Here is a 20,392-nt window from a genome sequence, read left to right on the forward strand (position 1 = left end):
CGATGTTGTCATCATAGATGGCCGTTTGCATGCGAATCTGTGGATCCAACCCCTGACGATAGGCACTGAGAAGGGCGGCCTTGTTCCAGCCACTAGTCGCTGCTAGTGTATGAAATTGGAGGGTGTAATCACTAGTCAAGGATGAATCCTGACGCAGGCACAGCAGTTGGTTAGAGACTGATAGTTCTCCTGTATCGGAGCCAAATACTTCCTTGAAATGGTTAGTAAAGGTAGAATAAGAATTAATTATGGGACTATAGCGTTCCATATTTCTCTGGCCCAGATCAGTGCCTTGCCGTTGAGGAGGGAAATCAAAAAGGCTACCTTAGAGCATTATGTTTTGAATTTCTGCAACTGCATCACGATGAAAAGCGCCACTTGTAGGAGGAAGCCGCCACACTCAGCAGCGTCACCAGCATATGAACCAGGCAGGGCCAGGGGACATAAAGAGGCAGATGGTGGATTTGTGATCGGCGTGAGAGAGGCCCGGAGGTGTTAACCAGTTCCTCCCTGACCTCAGCGGGTGATGGCGGAAGAGGATCCATAGAGGTGTTGGTTCCTGGTCCGGTCTTCTGTCACAAAATGGGTCAGACACCGACAGGTAAGTGAGTGATAAGCAGGTTTATTGAAATATCAGGAGAGATGGTGATCAATGAGAGAAACGGCAGGTGAGTGGTAATATAGCAGATAGTCCTTTGTACATCTCTTCCGTTTCAGGAAAGCCAGAGAAGTGAGTCTGATGATGAATGGGAGCAACACAGGGAACGCGCTGAAGACACGAGGGAAACTGGAAGGTAAGTACACACAGGTTAGTAGATTGTGAGTCAGGTACTGTTCGGGGTGGTGAACGGTAGACCGGACAGCTTGATGAGCTGTGGCAGGTGCGGGGAATCAATAATCAGGTGATTGGGATCTGGTGAATGTCGGTGCTGATGACTGTGGTGACTGAAGTGACCGTGATGTTTCCCTGACAAATATGAGACAAAACTACAGAATGATGCATTTTTATCATTAGCCGTTTCAACACATTCGTGTTTTACCAAATAAAAAGGACAGCACTTTTAGAGTTCATCCCACTCATTGATGTGAGCGTAAGTATTGGGACAGTTGAACATAATTCAGATATAAAAGATTAAAAACTATTATTTAGCCAAAAAAAAAAACTATTATTTAGTTGCTGATCCCTTGCACACAATCACAGCAGTGAGTCTGTGACCCATAGACATCACCAGACTCTTGGGCTCATCCTTTGAAATACTTTTCCCAGCCTTTAATGCAGCCAATTCCAATTGTTGCTAGTTTCTGCCTTTACTCTCCTCTTCAGGTGGTGAAATTCATGTTCAATCAGATTTAAATCTGGAGATTGACTTGAGCAATCTAAGACTCCATTTCTTTGCCCTTATAAATTCCTTGACTGAACTGGCAGGGTGTTTTGGGTCATTGTCCTGATGCAATATGAAGCACTTCCCAATTAATCTGGTGTAAGTTTCTTGAATATTGGTAGGCAAGATGGTTTTGTACCCTTCCAAATTCATTCTGCTACTGTCATCATACATTAAGTCATCAGTAAAGTTGAGAGGGTCTGTTCCAGAGACAGACATGCATGTCCATGCCATGACACCACCTCCTCCATGCTTTACAGATGAGGCTGTATGCTTGGGATCATTTGCAGTTCCCTTTTTTTCTCCACATTTTTGCTTTCCCATCACTTAGATAAAGGTTCATCTTTGTCTCATCGGTCCATAAACACAGATACAAAACTCTTCTGGCTCACCTTTGTGCTTTTAAAACTCTCTTACCTTTCTATTTTTGGTGCTGGTCAGAGGTTTGCATCTTGCTGTGTAGCATCTGTAATTATGTGTCAAAGTCTCCTGAGGACAGTAGATTGTCAGAGCATCACCCCAGCTTTCTGGAAGTTGTTGGCGATTTTACAGACATGTCTTTTAGGGTTCATTTTCACAGCTTTTATGATTTGTCTGTCATCAACTACTGTTGTTTTCTCAGCCGATCAGGTAGTTGTTGGTTGCTGGTGGTTTCCAAACTCTTGATTTCTCCATGCCCTTTGTTCTTTCTATAGTTCTAACTGACTTCCTCTTTTCTTTTAGCATTCAAATTGCTTGCTTTTCTCTCAAAGTCAGGTCCCTCATCTTCATCCTGGTTTGTGTGTGTCATCATCGATTGCAGGATTCAGAATGCAGAAGTAATGGATATAACTGATAAAACACATTCCCTGCTTTTAATATCTGAAGAATTAATGCAACAGGACACAGCTGATCACTTAGAAAGACCTGTGAGGCAACTGTTCCAATACTTATGTTCACATCAGATAGAGGGATGAAACTCTAAAAGTGCTGATCTTCTTAGCTGGTAAAACATCTGTGTGTTGAATCACCCAATAATAAAATGTGGCATTCTGTAGTTTTGTCTCATATTCATCTTTTAATCATAATTGCAAATGTCCTGACTCCACAGGCAACAGTTTGATATATATATATATCAAACTATTGAGAAATTTGCCTTTAAAGTTGTCCAAATGAAGTTATTAGCAATACATATTACTGATACAAAATTAAGTTTTAATATATTTGCTGTAGGAAATTTACAAACATATCTTCATCTCATGAACACTCAACAATAAAGGTGGAACATACAAATATAATAAATTATCCATTCACCACATTCACTTATTTTATTTTTATTTTCTCATTTCTAATTTGTACATACTTGACTTGTACATACATAGTTGTGTATATTATATATTGTGTTTTTGCTGTTTTGTACATTGCCTATTTGTATATTTGTATATTATTCTTTTATTACCTGTGTCCTGTTGCTGTCTCTCTGTTGCACCGTGGAGCTTCTGTCACTACAACAAATTCCTCGTATGTGTAAACATACTTGGCCAATAAAGCTCATTCTGATTCTGATTCTGATTCATGGAACATGATATTTACTTAATATCCTAATGATTTTTGGCATAAAAGAAAAATCTATAATTTTGACCCATACAATGTATTGTTGGCTATTGCTAGAAATATACCCATGCTACTTATGACTGGTTTTGTGCTCCAGGGACACATATGATACTCACATTTTAACATGATTTTTCTAGTTGCTTCAGTCCAGCAAGTGTTCATCTTGATATATTCTAGCAATATTAAAGTTACACTTATGTTCACTTATTAAATTCAGTAAATATTTCAAAGCAAAAAGACACATACCAAAACCTGAAGTGGGGCAATTTTTAGAAATATAGTGAAATGCCTTTTACTTACTAAAAACACATGAACTATAAACCAGAGAGCAAAAAGCATGTAGCAGATTTTGTACAAAGTTTTGATACAGTTGGCTTGATACTAAAAGTACAAAAAAAATTAAAATTGTTCTAAAGGCAACCCTTTTAATATCACTTGGCTTTTCTGCTAATTTGTCATCCTCATCCATATGACACTTAATTTAATGATTGTGTTTACTTATTTCCCTTCCTATGAAACAGTGATATATACAATTATATCATAAAATTATATATAATAATGAAAATGTATAGCAAAATAAATGACCCTCTGTTATCCTTTTATTTTGTTATTGGGAACTTTTGTTGTTGATAAACAAACCTGTATTCATGTTTGGAGTAATAATTTGTTAATTTGTGTTTATTTATTCTCTGCTATGGCAAATAAATTTGACCAGCTCTTATGCCTATATAAATCAATGTACAGCCTATTTATTTTTTTCTTTCAACTCGTTCAGTTTCATGCAGGGGTTTGGCACGGATTCCCCTTGTCTTGTTTCGGTGCTGTAATCTAGAGTTTAGATTCGAATATTGATCCTTTGAAGCATACCATGTATCATCAAATGATGGACAGACAAAAGTCAACTATGAAGTCCCGTTTTAAATGCTTTTACTGTTAAGACAAGCCTACCCCCCACTTTGTGTAAGACAAATTACTTTTGTGCCTCACGTCAAATTTCGAGACAGAGATGAAAGAAATACACCGAAACAGCTAATGAAGTGGCTACTGAAAGCCCACTTGACAAGAAAGGGCTGCTTTTTCCATGATGCACAGAGGCTGCAGTTGTTTCACTGTTCACTTTGGTGTTTTCGTAGTATTCCCTTTAATATATCCCTGTCTCTGGTCTGGAAGTGCTCCTCCAGCACCATCAGCACCACAGCGCTCCTGGAGTATGTACGCATGCGCACCACAGTGGAATTACTGCACAGCGCACTCTAAGTTGGATCTTCTCTGTCTTCACGGAAACCAGAAAACATATAAAAGTATGGCGATCTTTAGAATAAGACAAAAGAGCCTCGTGCGCGTCTGGACGTTTCCCGTGATCGTGGCCGTGGTGTGCGCGCAAAGGTAAGTCTGAACCAAAGCTCTCCTCACTTCATATGGCTGTCTGTACTCCACACACACAACTAAAATGATCTCTAAGCATGCATCTGAATCTAACGGTGCATTTCCCCTCTTTGCAGTGTCAATGATCCAAGCAATATGTCTCTCGTAAAAGAAACTGTTGATAGACTATTGAAAGGATATGACATTCGCTTGAGGCCAGATTTTGGAGGTAACGCACGTTTTTAATTAGGTCCATCATGTCAGCCTTTTAACATTACCTCTTAACTTTCATATAGTAAAATCATAAGCGCGCTATTATGGAGAGTTTCGCGCTAATATATCCCAGTTATCTCAGCTTTGGAGGCGATCGGCACACTTGCTTTCACTTAAAATCTTAAAATCATCTCTTAATCTGCCGCACGCGATGTTTGATTAGAAATGCTTCGCAAAGTTGACGAATGAAATTACACAATTTGGACATCTGCACGTGCTGTCCAATGATAGCTCCATGTGATGCTTTCTCTGATTTGCACTAAATAATCAGTGATTGTAAAATCAGTGTTGCTCATCATGACGAATAAATTGTGAATTTATCATTCTGGATGATCATAGTTTGTTATCTTTGGTTTACTTTTTACCTCATGCTGGATGTTATCAGGCTGATGTTGAGTTAATAATGGCTCATGCATGACATGTCCATTCATTTCAGTGTACAAAACAAAATCAATTAGCTGTAACATCACTGCTATGATTTGGTTTGATTTTTAGGTCCTCCGGTGGGAGTGGGGATGAATATAGACATAGCCAGCATAGACATGGTCTCAGAAGTGAATATGGTAAGTCTGTCATCATGCTGTCCAGCTGGAGACAAAGTATGTGAGCTCCTTTAACCCCATTTTTTTCTCTCAGCTCTCTCTCCCAGGTAATTTACATTTCATTTGAAGGGTTATAGTCTATCCGCTTTTATCAAATTAGTTGAATGAACAGTTTGTCACACATCTGTGGGTGTGCACTTCATATCAGTGGTGCTGGTATGATTTTTAACGTTGCAGTAAGTATACTGTAGTGTTTATAAGAGACGGTCTATAACAAAACTTTTCAGAGCATGTACTACCTTTTATAGTCAGTATTCACATATGAACACCAGTAATGGTCAGGAGGAGCTAATGTGGTTTCTATGGCAACATATTTTCTTCTGCATGTGGACTGAATGTTTTTTGCTGGGATTTATAAAATCAAAAACAAGTGCATAACAGGAATTTCTCCATTTTGGATTTTTATACTCTTTCCACCCTTTTGGTTATCTGGTAGGATTTTTTTTTCCCCCTTAGATACAAGAGCATCCTCTAGTGATGGTTTTGAAGCACAACATGAAGTTTTGTGTTTGAGGTCTGGTCAAGTGAGGTGATATTCATAACAATAACCGAGAACTGGTTGTGCATTTGAATACAGCAGCACCTGGTTGCACACTATTTTGAGTTATTTGTATTCTTAGCTGCATTTTGGGGCTGCTTTTGTCTCTATTGTTCTCAAAATAGCCTAGCAATATTTCCTATGTGTTACATGTATTGATTCTCTTTTTTTCACTGCAGACAGAGAATACAAGGTTTGAGATGTGCATGTTTGCAAGTGGCTCATGTACTCGCTTATAGTCTTTGAAATCCCATCTCACAGTAATTATTAATGTTTTAAGCAACAGTGCACGCATACATTAGTACTGTCAAGATGTCTTTAGGACAAAACAATGATTGCGATTTATGCCGTTTCTGAGTGAGTGCGTTTTTGTTTGTCCGCGAGCTTAAATTATGTCACTATTAGGCCAAGCAAGTGCAAATGCACAGATCACTGCTCTGAACCCCTTTCACATTTTCCTGGCTGGGATCTTGCATGCATTCATCTGGATTAAACATTCTTTTGCACTGGATAAATAGCTGGAGTGAGTATCCAAATCAACATGAACCTCGATGTCATGCAGCTCCCCGTGGAAATGGGGAATATTTGGTTTTGGCACTTGAAGCAATGCATCAGCCCATCGTCATAATGGGAGAAGAGGAGTTGGCCAGTCTTTCCTCTCCGAAAAAACAGTAAAAGCATCAATTCCACACATCTGCCGAGAATGAGAGATAACAATCGTTTGCACTTGTTTTAGAGAATTATGGAATTTTGTAATGAATATAGTTTCTCCTGGTGCCAATAGTATAGCATCAACTGTTTTTTTTTGTTTTGTTTTTTTGAGTCTCCTAGGTTAGATCATAAAACAAGACATAAATGTTTATTAAATCTCAGGCTCATTTCCGAATAGAATAACCAGTGCCACTGTTATAATGTTCTGTTCTCCGTGTGTCTCCGTCACAGGAGGATATAAGCAATGTGATTCCTTAGAAGAGGCTTTTATATTATACACATATCATTCTTTATATCCTAGTACACTGAAATGCTGAACATTACTGTGTTATTTACATATTCAAGCTAATGCAGTGTCTCAATTGCGCTCACTGGTTCACTATTCACTAAATGGTGCATTTAAGTGTAAATGAGAAAATTCAGACACAGCTATAGAATGCAAGGTCATGTGCAAGAAATCAGACTACTAAAGGTAATTTGACAGAGAAGGAATACAAAGAATTGTATTCGCTTTTCCAATTGTATTTTAAACCATATATTTATCTTTTTTTTTTTTTTAATCAGATGTCGTATCAAAGCTACATGGATCTGAGAAAAATTAAATTGGACATAAGCATGTTTAGATTAATTTTTACTTCTGTTTGAGGAACTAGCATCCTAATCTTTTCCACTTGGGTTTATTCCCTTGTGAATCATTGTGTATGAATGACTCGACTCTCTGAAGTTTGAAGCAGAGTTTTGAAATGTAACCATTCCATCTTTGTTAGCAGAGCAAACATTTTCTTGAAATAAAGTTACCCTGTTCCCATAGAGCTCTCAGAACTGGGGATCCATTGCATTATTAAATTATATATGAACTTATAAGGCTTGCTCGGAATTACCCCGCTGGAGCTGCGCCGAAGCAAAAAGGCTCTATGCTTTCAACTTATAGCTCTATATTGCTTCTGACTCATTCAATTCTGTCCACGTACGAACATGGTCACGTCTCCATCATCAAAAGCCCTCTGCATCATCCACAGTAGGTGTTAGATAGTATAGTAGGTCTGCCCAGAGAGAGGAGCAAAGGTCAGATGTGACCGCAGGGCGATATGACTCGCCAGCATAGACTTGCAAAAGCTTCATGACATTAACAACCTGCCATTTTCTTGGGTGCGGTTGTAGGGAAGGTCATGCTCCTCGCAGCGCCTCGGGTGTGCGTGATTCACCGAAGGACAGATGAATGCAAACAAAGGGGTGAAAGTGAAACCAAGTGCTAATGAATGGTCATGTAGCTTCTAGGCTCAAGTCAAGCCTGATGATTTTTGATCTTAGGTGCAGACTGATGTTTGCAAGTGCAAACGTGTTTTTTTCTTTCCGTCTTCACTGTGTTCTTTGTACTTATCGTGGCCTTGACTCATAGGGAAGAAAAAATTACAAATTATTTTGTCACTTTTTATATCAATTATTTTAGCAGTGAGTAAACTGTGGCTTCAAAATACGTCTCAGCAATGTCTCTAACAGTGGCCTGATTTTCCAAGACCAAAGTCAGTATGAGCTCAAGCATTTCTCATCAGATTTTTCTTATGCCATCCACATTATACACATTATATTTCTTGCTGTATGTCAGAGTTTGTCTCATGTGTAAATGCAATGCTGAACAACACAAGATCATCCTCTGAACAACAGAGTTTTCCTCTGGAGAGTGTTCTGTTATTTCACCGGTGCTCCTTGTCTACAACTACATGATTCCAAAAACAGAGTTTACTGCTGATAGACGTTAACAGAGAGCGAATGGACACAATATGTTTGTAAAGTTTCCCAGAACAAGTTAATTTTAAACACATCAAAATATTCAGGAAACCAAGAGGCTGAGAGCTTAGCGTGAACGTTGGAGGATTTTGGAATCCACCCCAATCTTTTTAAGTCCAAAAAAATAAATGAAATAAAATAAAATAAAATAACGGAAACACATTCATCCTCAGATTTTGAAATGTTCATCTTTTTATTATTATTATTATTTTTGTGTAGGAATGCTGATAGTAATGTGGTAGTTTGATATAATGTGCCACAAATCCTGTGACATGCCATTTCGGTGACCTCTGGCTGCTCTGATTGAAAACATGAAAATTTATGAGCGTGAAATGGGTGATGTTTTAGGATGAGTGGCGTATCTGTTCTAGCTGAAGCATGTGCTGGTTTTTGTGTTTTCTGTTGACCCAGCTGGACTGTGCTGTTTCAATACACTTGAGATAAGGAGCATGTTTGCCTCTCTAACATACAAACTGGGGACACTCCATATGTTTATTTAATTTATTTTAGATTAGTAGCTATTTACTATAAAACAGATGATAGAGCTGCATTGTCCTGTGTCATATTGAAAATAAATTACCTGCTCCAGTTCTCCTTGTTCTCTCTCTTTGACCACCTCATGGTCAAGTACTAAATAACTTAAATTTTGGCATTTACAGTAGTTGTGGTCAGTGATTACTAATATACACGTGATGCTTGTTTTATGAAACATAATCCAGTAGCATTTAATGGGCTTGAGTTTAGCTTGAGCATGGCATTTATTCTTAAAATATTCTTGATAGGGTTGGTTCTGAATTCTAACCCTGATTATAAACATCTTTAATTAATTTAGTCTGAACAGACTATACTCACACTTTAAATGATCTCATGTCAAATTAAAATGAACGATGATACGTATTTGTAAAACATTACATAGAGCCTAAAAGCCTAAATCATTACTTGTGTAAAATGTTAACACTATGTTTTCTGCCTTGCAAGCATGAGTGTTTCCTACAAGAAATAACAATTAAGCGAGTGTTACTATGTTTGACAGCTTCAGCTGGTTGCTGCTGCCCTGGCCTGCCCACTCGGGTTATAACACTGCTAATTATCTAAAAAATGCAGAACACTAATGACTACCAACAAACCCATAGGTTTATAATTTCCAAAGTTCACATTCAGATGTCCTTTGTATGTATTTGTTGCCTTTAAGCAGTTTTATTGTATCTCAATCTGACAAGAAGTATATTATATAGTGCTAAAACACAATCTATGAGCAGAGAAACTCATAGTTCACTAGTGCTAACCTCTATCACTATTCTTGATGAATAAGAGTGAATATTTAGTTGCAACTGTATATATACTGAATGAGCAATCCTCTGTTGAATTCTGTGTATAAAAGAGATTGTAAGATAACAGTTTCCATGCTTGGCATTTGTAATTGTGTTAAGCTTTCATGCACAATTTGTGGGTTTCAAATTTAAGAGCGTTTTTGTCTATGGACGTTTATGTAAATGTGTCAGTTGGCTAAACTATGGCTAAAACAAAGAGGCACACAAGATGGAGAATACATAAAACAAGACAAGTACCGTACAAAACAAAGTTATGTTCACTACTGATGGCAGAGTGCATACATTATGATTGCACTTATAGCATTTGATGCTCTTGATGGTAGATTGAATGCCTGTACTCAAGCAAATCTATGATCCATTTCAGGTGTCATCTAACATCTACTTAGAAACGTAATACCTGATGGAACTGTGTGTTATATTATTTGAGTGAACACTTTTTAAAATACCCAAATAGGTTTGCTGGCATTGCTTGTAGGTTTCAGGTACCAGTCTTGGCCTCTTAGACGTGTCTTGTAATTATACAACCTTTAGACGGTTATTGATGAATGTACGGCTCTGTGCTGTCAGGATGGTGTAAGTTCAGCATCAGTTTTAAAGATAAACACCTCTGTTCCAATCAGCTAAATGGACGTTTCTGAAATAAAAGGCTTTAAAAAGCAAAAGAGAGCCAACTAGACTTTGTGGACAGGTGAACTAGACATATTGGGTTTTTGCATCCCTGGATTATACAATAGCTTTCATATGGTCACATAATGGCTCCCATCTCTATCCTAATGTATTTTTAATATGAAAAATAAGAGCGGTGCTGGATTGTGTGATGGGCTGCTGGTGTTTGTGTTGGTGAGTAGGCGTTACACAGAGAGAGAAAGGTTGGGGTGGACTGCTGAAGAAGAAAATCTCAAGAACAGTGGTGAGCGAGGAAATTAAATTCCCAGAGAAGAAAGAGAAACCTGAGAAAACTTGAGTACTTTTATACCAGCTATACAGCTCGGTACCTAATGACTCTCTGCTCACAAGACTCCTGTATACTTGTGGAGTAGATTACTGTGGCATTGAATGCTATACTTTGATCTGGGCAATCTTATATGGCATTATGGTTTTTCAGTTGGTTAAAAAAAGCATTTATCTTACATTTCAGAGTGAGTTTGGTTTGCAACTATCCATCTGCATAAGCAGCAGTTGCAAGAGGGAAAAGGCAGCAACATATATCATAAAACTGACCAAAAGTGCAACTAAATTGTGAACTCCTTGAAGTACTCAACGCTGTTAATTTAACACCCAGTTCGTTGGAAATATATGCATCTAAAATGCATTATACGTGCAAATTGCTGCAGTGTCCAGTTGAAATGATCACTAGAAGCAGTAAAACTCTGACATCTTTTATTCCTTTTCACACAAAGTATGATTTACAGGGCTAGAGTTTCCATTAAGAGCCTAATTTTCACACAGTTCGTAATATCAGTGCTGCAGAAACGTCACCACAAACACATAGCTTTGTGTGAGGAACAGACCCATTTAAATCAATATTCACTGAACATCTTCCCAGGTTGTCTATTAAATCATTTTGATTTGACATGACTATATCCATTATACTAATGAGTACAAGGGCTATAAATGTTGTGCTTTTTATTTTTTAACAGCTGCATTTGTGCTTTGATATCAGTGTTTTATTTCTGCAGCTTTGATCATTAGTTATTACTGCAATAAAGCTTTCCAACATTTCCAGCACTGAACCCCTTTCATTATTACAGCTAATGAAACAACTGCTGGTTTTTTTTTTTTTCATTTAAGAGGCAATTACAGCCTCAGATATGGGAAAGATAATACATTTCCATTGGATTAATAAACCATGGCCTCAGTCCAGCCACGTTTATGAAACTGTATGTTGGTTATTCTCATAAAAACTCTCTTTGAAGTTGTAAAATACTTCTGATTCCAATACAACAATAACCTACTACAGTTCCTGACATTAAGAAAAAACATAAGTTTTCTTACTCGCATGAAATTAATGAGGACACAGGTGTTAACAATCATCTTTGCATACTTAAGAGTATCAAATGAATACTTCTGTTTACTTAATTATAATACTTAAGATTACTTGCATACATATGTAATACTATATTTTTACACTACACATGAAACATAATGTTCTACATACAAAAGTACTACATATTGAAGTATAAAAAGTGCACAAACAAAATTAATTCACAATTCAGACACTGGATTGCATAGTATACCAGTGCTAGTATAAAGCACTCACTATTAACTAATTATTATTATTATTTTGCATCCGTAAACTCCTAATTTGCTGCATACTAATAGTTAGTAAAGTATTGTTCAGTTTAGGTATGCTTTGGATTAAAGGATGTAAAATATAGTCATGCACAATAATACATTAATATGTGCTTTAAAAGTACAGTACTAATAACCAGCCAATATGCTAGTTATATGCATGCTAATAAGCAGCTAGCTAATAGTGAGAACTGATCCCTAAACTAAAGTGTTACTCCAATTTCTTATAGCTTTTATTTGTTACTAATAACCATTGTTCTGCATTATTATTAATAATCACCTTTTTTAACCATTTGTGACCCGTGCTGGTAAAATGAGCCGGAATGTGCATGGGCTAATTTTGAGCTACATGCAATAAAAGTGAAAACATTTTAGTTGAATTTGAGGTTTTCACAAAAAAAAGTTCATAAAGCCCTCATTGTCACGGTGCACACAGCAAAGATGATACAGGAACACGAGACGAGGGTGTAATCTCAAAATAACAGTCTTTAAAAACTCCAAACAAGGCAGGGCTGACACAGACAGGGGAGTAATGAGTAGACCAGACCACACAAAACTGAACAGGCAGGAACTTAAATACACAGGTTAATTACACAAACACAGCTGAACAGAATAAACTAATAATCACACTAAACAAGGACAGGAAACAAACCAAATATGGAAACTGACACTCATCTAGTGATCCCAATGCTCCAAATATTATTTAAACATCTATTATCTTTATTTGCTTGTTTTCTGTGAGGAGTACCTTTTCTCTGCTCGCTTCCGCCAGCGCATGACCCCGATAAATATACACATATACACAGAATTAAAGTATTTAAGTGTTCACGTAAACACAATCTGTTATGTCTTAAGTGAACATTTGGGGAACTGTTGGGGGAAATCTTTGGATGTGTAACATTATATTAGATCCATGCAGTACAGTAGGTCTTAATATAATATAGACCGTCTGCCTCGCTGCTCTTGACTGAACTGCTTTTGCAGTTTTAATAATTCATTTATTTATAATGAATACACTAATGGGATTTTTATATTTGATTATTATTTTTTTTTTATGTATTTTTTTTACTTGAATGCTTTTGTTTAAATGTAAAATGCAAAATGTAATGCCTTATTTTTCTTGTTCTACTGTTTGTTTGTTTTGCATCTGTTCTTATTTGTAACAACAAAGATAAAATAAAAACATAGCTATACTGTGATTATTAATATGGTCATTTTTATTACTAAGAAAATAACTGGTGGAAAAGATGCAACGTTGCTAGGTGATTTTGTTTTGGAACATTCATAAAACTAGTTGTTTTTTTGTTCTTTCTCAAAATTGACTCTACGGGTGTAGATCAGTCATATTTCAGTCGATTGCAACAAATCATATACAGCTGACTCTAATCCTGCTTTTAAAGAACTTTTCAAGTCATTTTAGGTTCATTTCAGTTTGGATGTGATTAAGTCATGCTGTCAGAGTGAGTCTGTTGATTAATTTGTAATTAGTCCTTTTTCACCAGGTTGACCCATTCAGGCTGATTTGCAGATATGAGAAAAACGAGCCTTCCTTTTAGAAACTTCATTCACTGGTGTGGCTGTTGTGTGTCACTTTAGAAAAAAAGCAGAGCATCGTGCACTATTTCATGTTTTTCATCCAAATATTTGGATGAAGCACTGAAGCAAGTTTCCTTTTCCACCTCGTAGTAAACAACCCTAATAAAACCATAATAACCTTTGTTTGTGCAGTAGTGAATATTAGCAATCTGAGCACTTCCTGAGTCGTCTTAGAGGGTGTTTACACAGGATACTTTTTTTTTCTGTCTGTCTGCACTGCTTCAATTTTTTTCCTACATAAACTTGTGCTTGACACACATCTTTGATCTGTTTTTCATCATTGCTCAACATGGGCCACTTTGTCAGAACAGTTAAAAAATGTTACTTAAAAACCCCTTAAAACATCTTGATACCCCTGTGTTTTGTTCCATTTCTTCATCCTTTGTCTTCTATTTTATTTTTATTATTTATTTTTTTCTTTTGTCTTTTAAGGCAAGAACATGTCCTGTGTGAATGACTCCTTAGAGGGGTCTGGGTTTGTTTGTAATACTAAAAAAAAAGTCACTCTCAGACCTCAAAACAATCTTTTGTAAACCCTTTTCCCAAATTCTCTCTCTCTTTTTTTCTCCTTTTCTTTTCTTTTCTTTTCTTTTCTTTTCTTTTCTTTTCTTTTCTTTTCTTTAATAATAATAATAATAATAAATTATTTAATAGCAGAATAGCATTATCATTCAACCCCTGATTGAGTGGTAGAATGTCTCATTATTATATACATAAAACACAATTAAGGTGCCACTAGCATAATCTGGTTTAAACAAAACATCAGAATACTCTAATTCGAATTTTGTGTTGTATTTACAACTGATTAGCAATATGCAAAATGGGATATAGTGTGGGTATTATGGGCATTAAAAATATATATATATATATCATTCTTTACAAGCGAGCATTAATTTGTTCATGTGTGCCAGTACAATATTACTACAGCATCATATAGTTTATCCCTAAGGACTTGATCAATTCTTGTTTTTTTTTCCATTGTATAAAGGCCAGCTGAAAGTATCGATCACACGCAAGGGCTCTTAATTTCTTTTTAATTCTTATTGTGCACGCACAATTTAACAATGATATTGTTTGGTGGATTAGAGAAAAACACCAGAAAATTTAACTCATTTGGAAAGAATATATTATTTTATCTTCATGGAAAAAATTCACTCTAGGGAACGTTTTAAGACTATAATTATCAAATTATCTCAAAATGGTTATATATATGTACAGTATATCTATTTTGGCATCTATTTCTAGGAGTTCCCTATAAAAGCTGCACATGATATGACAAGTGTGTGGTAATTTAATTTGTTGGAAGATTTGAGCAGTTACATAAGGTGTGCAAGTTTCATTTGATTACTCATAACATATGAGCTGTCATTGCATTACTTCACAGTTCTGGCAGTGAAATGTCAGCTGGTACATGAGTTTATGACTGGGTCCGGATCAGACTTGGCTCATGAGGTTTATGGTTGCTTGGAAACAAGGTTGATAGAAACAAGTGTCAGAGAGATTAAAAATTCTGTCACATCTTCAGTCGCCATCCACTCAGAGCAGAATGATTTGTTAGAGAAGCATTGTTGTAGCATGCTGGGAGATTCTCCCTTAATTAGAAGTACGCTTTTGTCTCTTTTGTGTAAGGCAGATACATTAGTGGACCTACATTGTTTTATTCTAACTATTTTGAAACTGTAACGTGTCAAGCTACAAGCTCCACATGATTTGAAGTATTCAAACTACAATCAAGCTTCTATATTGAAAAACCAGGTAGCTAGCTAGTGATGATTGTTTCTTGAAATGTAGTAATTTTTTTCGCACAAAATTATGTTGGTTCAGCAATACACAACTGTTGTTAATGACGTCAGGGGTTGAACAACAGCATTTACATGCTCCTTCATATATATTTTCATCTTTATATGTAGTTTCTCCAAGTAATTTCTCTGTGATGCTGCTGTAAATAACGAACATCATATAAAGTTTACACTGTTATTTTTGGTCTCCATCAAATCTGCTTTATGTTTGATTCCATCACGAGTTCTCTGTGCATCAAACTATGTGGTACCCTAGGGGTAGAAAGCATACTTACTGTACATGCACACTCTTCAAAAACAGTGCTTTCATTCTGTTGACAGTAAAAGATGTAGAAATTCTACACATGGAATGAAAGATATAGATTGCACTGCATGTCAGCTTGCTCATGAGCATGATCTTTTTAAGTCGACATGTCTTTCTAACAACAGATGATGCTTCTAATCACACTGTAGTTTCAGCCACACAACTTTGCGATGCTGTTTGCGAATGTTAGTTTGAACTCTGGTTTTGGGAAACACAGATGCGTTCAACCAAATGTGTGGTGACAGTGGAGGTCCATCTGCAGATGCCTTTAATAAATTCCTAGAAAGACACCTGATGATTGCATGAATCTTTACAATCGTTACATTTTGATAATGACAGAAATTGTGAAGCTGGCTAATGATGACTCAAACTTCCCAAAAGCTACATATGAAAAACTTTCAGCGTTTTATTCTGTAAAATGGCAAAAGACTATGTTGTTGGTACGGTGGAAGAAATAATCACTCCACAATTGAGAAAAAACAGCATAGTGTGAACAGACCATCTGCGAGAAACCCGTTTTCAGCCATCGAATAAAAACACATGACGTTATATTTACAGATACTGTATTTGTAATAATACACAATATCAGTGTTGGGTAAATTACTATAAAAAAAATAATTACTAGCTACTAATGACATCTTTAACACTGTAATTAGATTACACTCTCTCTAAAAAGTATTGCATTACTATCTATATCATTCTATATAAATCCCATATTAACAATTCAAGGATAAACATAAAACTGCTCTTCTAATTATTTCAGATCAATAATATAAAATTGCATAAAGTATTCTAGAACTGACCAAAGTATTTAAAGGGAGAATGTTACATTAAAAACATTGTTTTATTGCTCTGTATAGTCTGAATAGTATACAATGCAATGACATTTGTAATTAATTTGTAATTGTAATTAAATTACAGAACAATTAAGAGTAATCCATTACTTTACATTTTCAAGCGAAAGTAATTCAGTTACAGTAATTAATTACTTTGCATTAGACCCAACACTGCACATTATATACACTGATCACCAACATTAAAAGCACCTGCCTAATATCGTGCAGACTCCTCTCGTACTGCTAGAACAGCTGCGATGCACCGAGGCTTGGACTCCACAAGACCTCGTGTTCTGTGGTTTCTGGCACCAAGACATTAGCAGCAGATCTTTTAATGCCTGCAAGCTGCGAGGTCAGGCCTCCATGGGTCAGATTTGTTGGTCCAGCACATCTCAGATTGAGATCTGGGAAATTTGGAGGACAAAGCCATACCTTGAACTCTTGTCATATTCCTCAAACCATTCATGAACCTTTTTTTGCAGTGTGGCAGGTGCATTATCGTGCTGAAAGAGGCAATAAATTGACAACATCCATCACCTTTAAATTCTCCACTGTATGGAAGAACCCAGACAAACTTCAAAACATCTTGAAGATAGAAATGTCATACAGGTTTGGTGTAACAGCACGAGGGAGTAAATAATGACAGTATTTTCAGGTGAACTAATAATTCAAACATTCAGCTGAATGTAACATGACATATGCAGATATATAAAATACTGTATGTAGCAAACTTTTGTATTTCAAATGTTCCACTAACATGAAGTGTATGTTTTCCCTCTCCCCTTGATTTTTTCTTCTTCTCTGTGTTTTAGTCAAATGTTTGAATTTAGACAGCCGTTCTCAGAGAACAGAAGTCAGGGGAATGGAGACCTGTGTTTGCAGCAGACTGGAGACATATGGGACGTTGTCCAGAATTAAATATGCTCTTCTGCTGGAAGACAGAAGGAATGCTCTAATACAGACATATCTGCTGAAATGTTGCCTCTTTGCTTTTCACTGGTGTCTTATAAAAACTTGATCTGTGTTGAATAGCCTCAGATGGATAGCCACTGGGGTTCCATTCACACAACACAAACTAACAAAAGGTACACTCTATTTGGTCATAAGTCTTGATAAGTCATTTTAGTTGTAGATATAATTCAACCTGGTCTCATAAAAATACAGTACGTACCTCTGTGCACTTTCTGTGCAACACCGTTATACGTACCTTACTGCACGTTTCGCCACAGTTTCAAAGAGAAATGTCCACTGAGTGGCGCTAAAACACCGGTTAAATACGTGAACCCTGGCATGTTTTTATTATGTTGATGTAGGTACGTATTTTTGTCTTTTTATTATGTTGCTACAGGTACATATTGCAGCGGTTCAGAATTCAAATATCCGAGGTCTGTCCCTAAAAGTGAATGTGTTATCGTGTTGGAAATATGCGCTATACTAAACCCAACCCTAAACATACCCGATAGTGTTAACAAATGCAAAACTGGTATAAAAACGTATTTGTTGATGCAACCGTGCCATTTCAACTTCCTTTTATGCAGATTTGAACTTATGTCGAACTGTAGTTACACGGGATTCAAACCAGAGCTCCTCGCCTCCTAAGTACGTCTCCGTACTCCATGAGCTATCGAACAAACTTACCATCTATGAAAACCCATAGATACGAGGCTGGATATGTGCGATGCTAACATTCAAAAGCAACAGTTTTCAAATCTCCCAGCATATTAATATTGTTTTGAAGTCGTAACATGATATTCTTAAAGTAATTGTGCGAAAAATATGCTTTATTAATCAAAACTGTAAATTTGTGTGAAAAGGAGTAAAAGGTGTCAGAGCTTTACTGCCTCTAGTGTTTGTTTCTTTTGGAAACTGAAACTGCAGTAATATGTAGTTATTGGTACGTATTTCGTGTCTCGCTAAAAAGTGCACCCAGGTACGTATATGCCATGAGACTAGGTTGATATAATTCTTGTTCATAAAATGAAAATGCATTAACACAATCATATTAAGCTTTGCAGAGTGAACTGACAACCGTATTTTGCTGCTGTGTGAAAGTCATCTCGGAGATTTCTCTCTTCTGGCCTTCTCTCTTCTCATTTGTTGTCCTGAACTCTCTCCTTCACTCTCTATCTATTGCTTTCCTGTCTTCCTCTGCCTGTTTACCACACCCTGCTGTTTCTCTCATCACTTCCTCTGCTTCTGTCTTCCTCTCTCTCTTCATCATTCCTCCAGTCCCGGTCTCAAGAGCTCTTTGATCAGCAGCATCTGAAAGCACTCATGGATTTTCAGCTGTGAAATTAAGCCGCCTTCCAAACCATGTCCAGGGTTTTTAATTAAAGATTTAAAATGACTGATTTTTTTTGTATTTTTTATTATTATTATTATTTTTTTACCCCATGTCATTTGCTCTCACACTTTCAAAAACTTTGACTTCATTTTACAAAGTAGAATCACAAAACAATGTGACAAAGAAAAGAGAAGCATCATATTGTGTTGTTTATAATGAGTCAAGAATCATTAATACACTGTAATTTAGGTTTGACGGCTGTCAAGCAAGCTTATTATTTGCCTACAATTATTTAAATATTGTGCTGTCTTTCTTTCTTTTCTTATCTTATCAGATTAAATAATTGCATCGTAAGAGTTGTCACACTTAAAATCCAGTTTAAGATGGTAACTGTGTTTTCTAGCATGGTACAGTAGAAGATTTCTAGCTGGTTGACCAAAACACTGCTTGACCACATTGAGTTGGCATGACCAACTTGTGGCTGGTTTGTTGCTTGTCCAAAATGCCAGCTAATAACCTTTTTTAAACCAGTTGATAATTTTGAACCAACTTGAAATCAGCCATCATGTCTTAAATTGCCACAGATACCAGTTTAGTCCTAATCTTTTAGCAAGAAAAGAAAATGTGGATCCAAACAGATTGGCTAATGTGGTTTACCCTTCAAAACTACCTGGCTGTGGGTTTCTCTTTACACTCCCCAATGGACGAGTATATTGTAAACATGAATTGCACTTACAATTTATTTATTATTTAATGGCGAAAATACAGAATTGCACAATATTGATCAGCAAATGTTCTCTCTGTCTCTGTATATGCTTATATCTGATAGCTAATTTGCAGCACTTGTCCCTGATTAAGCTTTTACTCAGAACCTAAGAAATACAACATCCTTAAACAATCAGAAATTTGTTAATTGTACTCCCTTGTATGGAAATGATGACTGGACAAAGGCTGTTCTGTGTCTTGGTAGGCTATAATTATGACTTCTTGCACTTCTTTAGTAATTGCCCAAGATGTCCCCTAAAATTCATTTTCCATTAACTCTGGGAAAATGTATAGCTTGTATTTATCAGAAAACATAACAACGTAATATGCCATAACCATTGCAAGGGACATCATTTGTTTTGTCTTGATCTTCATGTTCTTAAAAGGTACAGTGCCAGTTCTCTAGTACATAGAGTCTGGGCATACAGTACTTGTCATTTTCATGATGACTCCTCTCTCTTGGCCTCACGGGACAGTAAAGTGCCCATTGGAAACACACTTCAGACTCTCAGCAGAAACACACCATCCAAGTATTTTGCTTCTACAGTTTGCTTGCTGTATAGTGTGGAAGTAAGCATATTCCAGCTCTGGGTTAGAGTTGAGCAATAGGCCTGTTAAGATTGGATGGAAAAATTCACATTTAATTGGCTAATAATAAACGAATGTCCTTATTATTATTATTATTTTTTTCCCTCCATGTATCCACACACAAATTCAAGGTAATCAACAACTATGCAATGATTTCAAATCAGTTGACAAATAAGCAATAAATAAAGTAAAACTATACATCTGTTGATTTAACATGTTAATTTAATACTTTGTTAAAAAACCACATTATACATATTTAAAGCATTTAACAGACTTGCCTCCCCAGACCTGTGTATATGCCCCTATAGTTCAAATATTGGGGCAAACATGAGTTTATTGCATTTT

General features: G+C 36.4%; 1 protein-coding gene across 1 annotated transcript in view; it reads left to right on the forward strand.

Annotated features, from left to right (window-relative positions):
- Positions 1-4,278: 4,278 nt before the first annotated feature.
- The window catches only part of gabrb2b (gamma-aminobutyric acid type A receptor subunit beta2b), a gene marked incomplete at both ends in the record, with an annotated part of 82,169 nt that continues 66,055 nt past the window's right edge, over positions 4,279-20,392 (forward strand). Inside the window, 3 exons of the mRNA XM_079405052.1 lie at positions 4,279-4,361; positions 4,478-4,569; positions 5,109-5,176. Of these exons, the coding sequence (XP_079261178.1) occupies positions 4,279-4,361; positions 4,478-4,569; positions 5,109-5,176 (243 nt within the window). The remainder of the gene's footprint in view (positions 4,362-4,477; positions 4,570-5,108; positions 5,177-20,392) is intronic.

Source organism: Barbus barbus, assembly GCF_936440315.1.
Source record: "Barbus barbus genome assembly, chromosome: 43".
NCBI classification, from domain to species: domain Eukaryota; kingdom Metazoa; phylum Chordata; class Actinopteri; order Cypriniformes; family Cyprinidae; genus Barbus; species Barbus barbus.